The sequence below is a fragment of the Sinocyclocheilus rhinocerous genome, unplaced genomic scaffold (assembly GCF_001515625.1).
Source record: "Sinocyclocheilus rhinocerous isolate Xijiao unplaced genomic scaffold, SAMN03320098_v1.1 scaffold585, whole genome shotgun sequence".
Lineage (NCBI taxonomy): Eukaryota > Metazoa > Chordata > Actinopteri > Cypriniformes > Cyprinidae > Sinocyclocheilus > Sinocyclocheilus rhinocerous.
Window position 1 is genome coordinate 631,295 of NW_015630024.1, and position 3,823 is coordinate 635,117.

Genomic DNA, 3,823 nt, shown 5'->3' on the forward strand with positions numbered 1-3,823 from the left:
TTACGGGTTTGGAACGACATGAGGGTGAGTAATTAATGACAGAATTTTCATTTTTGGGTGAACTATACCTTTAATGCTAATCGTTTGAAAATAATGTACCACCTACACTAAACCTGACCCTAAACCTAACCGGTAGTTTTTTTTACAAAAAAAAACATTTACAAAAACAAATGTGAGGTATACACCGATTTACTGAAGCAATCATGCCATTTTAGCTTGCTTCAAGTCTTTGAGCTGTTTACTTATGACTTGTGTTTGATGGGACTCATTCCACATCACAACTGCAATGCTGTACCAGGTGAGCTACAGAGCAAGTTTACTACATCAGAAAAGCCATACAAATGGAGCTGTTTATGTGGTGCATACATCAAAAATGACAAACTATATGCACTATGGAAGAAGTGTTTTAAGATCATAATATAGTATGCAAATAATCGCATGAAAATAAGTCTTTATTAATCAATGATCTGCCCCGTAATCATAATTTGTGTGAAAAGGAATAAAAGTTGTTGGTGTTTTACTGCCACTAGTGGTCATTTGAGTTGGAAACTGCAATGAATATGTATAGGAACTTTATTGGAGATTTGCAAAAATGTAGATGGAGGCATGTTGTTCCAATACGTCTGGGTTGAAAATATTTATACTGATTTTCTCCATAACATCTTTGCAGTCAAACCAGGTCACAGCGACTAACCATCCACCTGCTTCCACGATCCTACACGGCCTCTCTCCCAGCGAACGACAGTGTGTGGAGACGATTGTGGGCATGGGTTATTCATATGAGGGTGTTCTCAAAGCCATGCAGAGACGAGGGCAGAATGTGGAACAGGTCACTTTTTAGCCCGAGTATTCTTAGTGCAAGTCTGTGACACTTTTGTTTATGTAAACAAGACTGTTTATGTCATTGGTCTCATTCATAGGTGCTGGAATACCTGTTTACTCACAGTCGACTGTGCGATCGAGGTTTTGATGCGACTGCTGTGGAGGAGTGCTTGGAGATGTACCAGGGTTCAGAGGAAAAGGTGAGTAAATTCTAGCAGCCACAAATACACACACAGCCTGAATTACAATCTACCGTCTAATTAGAATATACAGTTGCATGTGTACTTGATGTCACTTGTTTTGACGTGCTATATTTGAATGAAAAACTTTCTTTTTTTGTTTTCTGCATTACATTTTCCACGCAATTAAAAGTCATACAAATTTGAAAGCAATTTTTGTACTTATGCTACATTCTCTCTCCTCAGGCTTTGGAATTTCTGCAGCTGATGTCTCGGTTTGGAGAAATGGGCTTTGAGAGGGACACTATTAAAGAGGTACTGCTTGTGCACAATAATGACCAGGACAAGGCACTAGAGGATCTGATGGCCCGAGCGGCTGCGAGCTGAGCCCCGAGAGTCTCCCCTCCTCGAGCCAGCCCTCCTTTGGCCCTCAGAGGGGTCCTGGCTGTGGAAGGATGGAATTCTCTTATCTCTTAGGCAAGACGACTGATTTTGTACCCTAGTAAAGATATACCTCTTGGGGTAGGGATTGACGGCACCACCAAACAGTGCATTGATCCCTCCTCAGCTGTATGTCTGTTAAGTGATCTTAGAATGGTGATGAGTGGTAGGAGCCGAATAGTGACACTCGAAGCTATTATGCTGCCATCTCCCGCTGCTGGACGCAGGCTTTCGAAACTGAAACCTGAACGCTCATAAACACAACCCATGGCAGAACAGAGACCCCACAGAAGTGCCCACTCTCTATTCTGTCTCTGCTGTTTGTTCATACGTTGTTTATATGTTCGACAGGCGGAAACACTATATCTTTCTTCATTTGTCCTTTTTTGAGATTGTGTTTCTTTGCTTTTTGATTAGGAACTGCTTTAACAGAACTAATCATCATTATGTAAGTTCACGGGGAAAAAAAATACTGCATTAAACTTTTGCCCAGTTGGCTTTTTGCACTGGAATGAACACATTTGGCAAAAGAAATGGGCAAGTTCGGCTGGAGCTGCAAAATTTAAACGATGCCGCCACATTTTCAAAAATTGACATGCAAATACTGCACAGGCACACTGAATCACAGATGTTAATATAAACGTATTTAAAGATCTGTAAAGATACACTGACGGTTTCCATCTGTAATAAAGAAATTGAGAAACTTAACACAGTAATGAGGTTAACACATTTATATGAGGTTTATTCTGAAATCTGTTGAAAAAGCTAAAGACTGTATAGATGCGTGGACTTCTCAAAAATTTGGGGGCAGGATGATTTTTTGGAAATAATTAATTCTTCTGTTCAGCAAGGATGCATTTTAATTGATTATAAGTGACAGTTAAAATTTTTAGAATGTTAGAAAAGATTTCTGTTTTAAATGCGTCGAAGGTTCCTGAAAAACGTGTCATTGTTTCCACAAAAATATTGAACGGCAGCTGTTTTCAACATTGATAATTATTAAAGATGTTTCTTGAGCAGTAAATCAGCATATTAGAATGATTTCTAAAGGATCACATGACACACTGAAAGACTGGAGCAATGATGCTGAAAATTCAGCTTTGCCGTCACAAGAATAAATTACATCTTAATATATTTTAAACTTGAAAACAGTTCTATTAAATTGTAATAATAGTTCACAATATTACTGTTTTTACTGTATTTTTGATCAAAGAAATGCAACCTTGGTGAGCATAAGAGATTTCTTTTTAGAAATCATTAATAAATATATAAAACCAACCCCAAACCTTTGAACGGTAGTGTTCCTGATAGTTGTGCAATAGAATAATCTTAATACGAGACTGTGAATGCTTGTGGCACATTAGAAACAGTTTGAATGGCCTTTTAGAGCTTTGGTCCCCAGAGAAACCTTGATGTCAGTTCAAATATCTCCACATTACCTCATGGATTGACCAACTTGCTCAGTACAGGAGATACTGGCTCCCTCCTCAGAGGAGCGAAGGAAAATGAGCAGAACTCTGCAGTATAAAAAATTTACTTATGTTACAAATTAACATCATAAATTAACAACAGAAGGTCCAATGTCTAACCTCATATTTTTCTGTTACTGACGTTTGACCTCTGATTATCCAGGCCAGGTCATATTCAACCTAAAAAAAACTAAGAAATTATTATTATTATTATTATTTTTCATTGTCATATTATATATATATATATATATAAAACTTTTGGGTGAATTTTGATCATACCAATGCTTTTAGGTTGAGGTGTAGATTTTTTTTTAATGCCCCATTTGACAGCAGCCTTTAGGTATAACGCAATACTAAAAACCTTAATTAAGCCCTATTAAGCACTTTCCTCTGAGATGGGATAAATGATAGGAATCACATATGACAGTGATGTTCCAGGAAGCACATGTGTTCCCAGGGAGCACATGTAGGTTACTGGGTAGCTCATCTAGCCATTCATAAATAAATGTTTCATTATTTAGCAGCCAGACGTGCATTATTATTTTGCTTTTTATTTTTTGTTTTCTGAATTTTCACCATTATAGTTACAAAAACAGCCTCTTTAAGCTCACTTTCCATGTGCAATATAATTTCACCAGTGTTGTCAAAATAATCTCATTTAAACTGTAATGAGTCCTTGTTGATGCGAGTGGATCTCATGTAGATGTCTGGAAATCAATGTCACCCTGAAATCAAAAGAAAAAACAAATTAAATTAGCATAAAAATGATTTTAAGTTACCTTAACAAATATATATATATATATATATATATAGTACAGTTTGTTAAGGTGAAAAGAAATCATCATAATAATATACATATAAATCATATTATATAAAAAACATCAAAAATAGAGAGAAATTTATTTTTATGTC

General features: G+C 36.5%; 1 protein-coding gene across 1 annotated transcript in view; it reads left to right on the forward strand.

The window, feature by feature from the left end:
• The window catches only part of ubap1 (ubiquitin associated protein 1), a 7,095-nt gene extending 4,950 nt beyond the window's left edge, over positions 1–2,145 (forward strand). Inside the window, exons 5-7 of the mRNA XM_016551875.1 lie at positions 671–829; positions 921–1,022; positions 1,248–2,145. Of these exons, the coding sequence (XP_016407361.1) occupies positions 671–829; positions 921–1,022; positions 1,248–1,388 (402 nt within the window). The 3' untranslated portion in view covers positions 1,389–2,145. The remainder of the gene's footprint in view (positions 1–670; positions 830–920; positions 1,023–1,247) is intronic.
• The last annotated feature ends 1,678 nt before the right edge of the window (positions 2,146–3,823 follow it).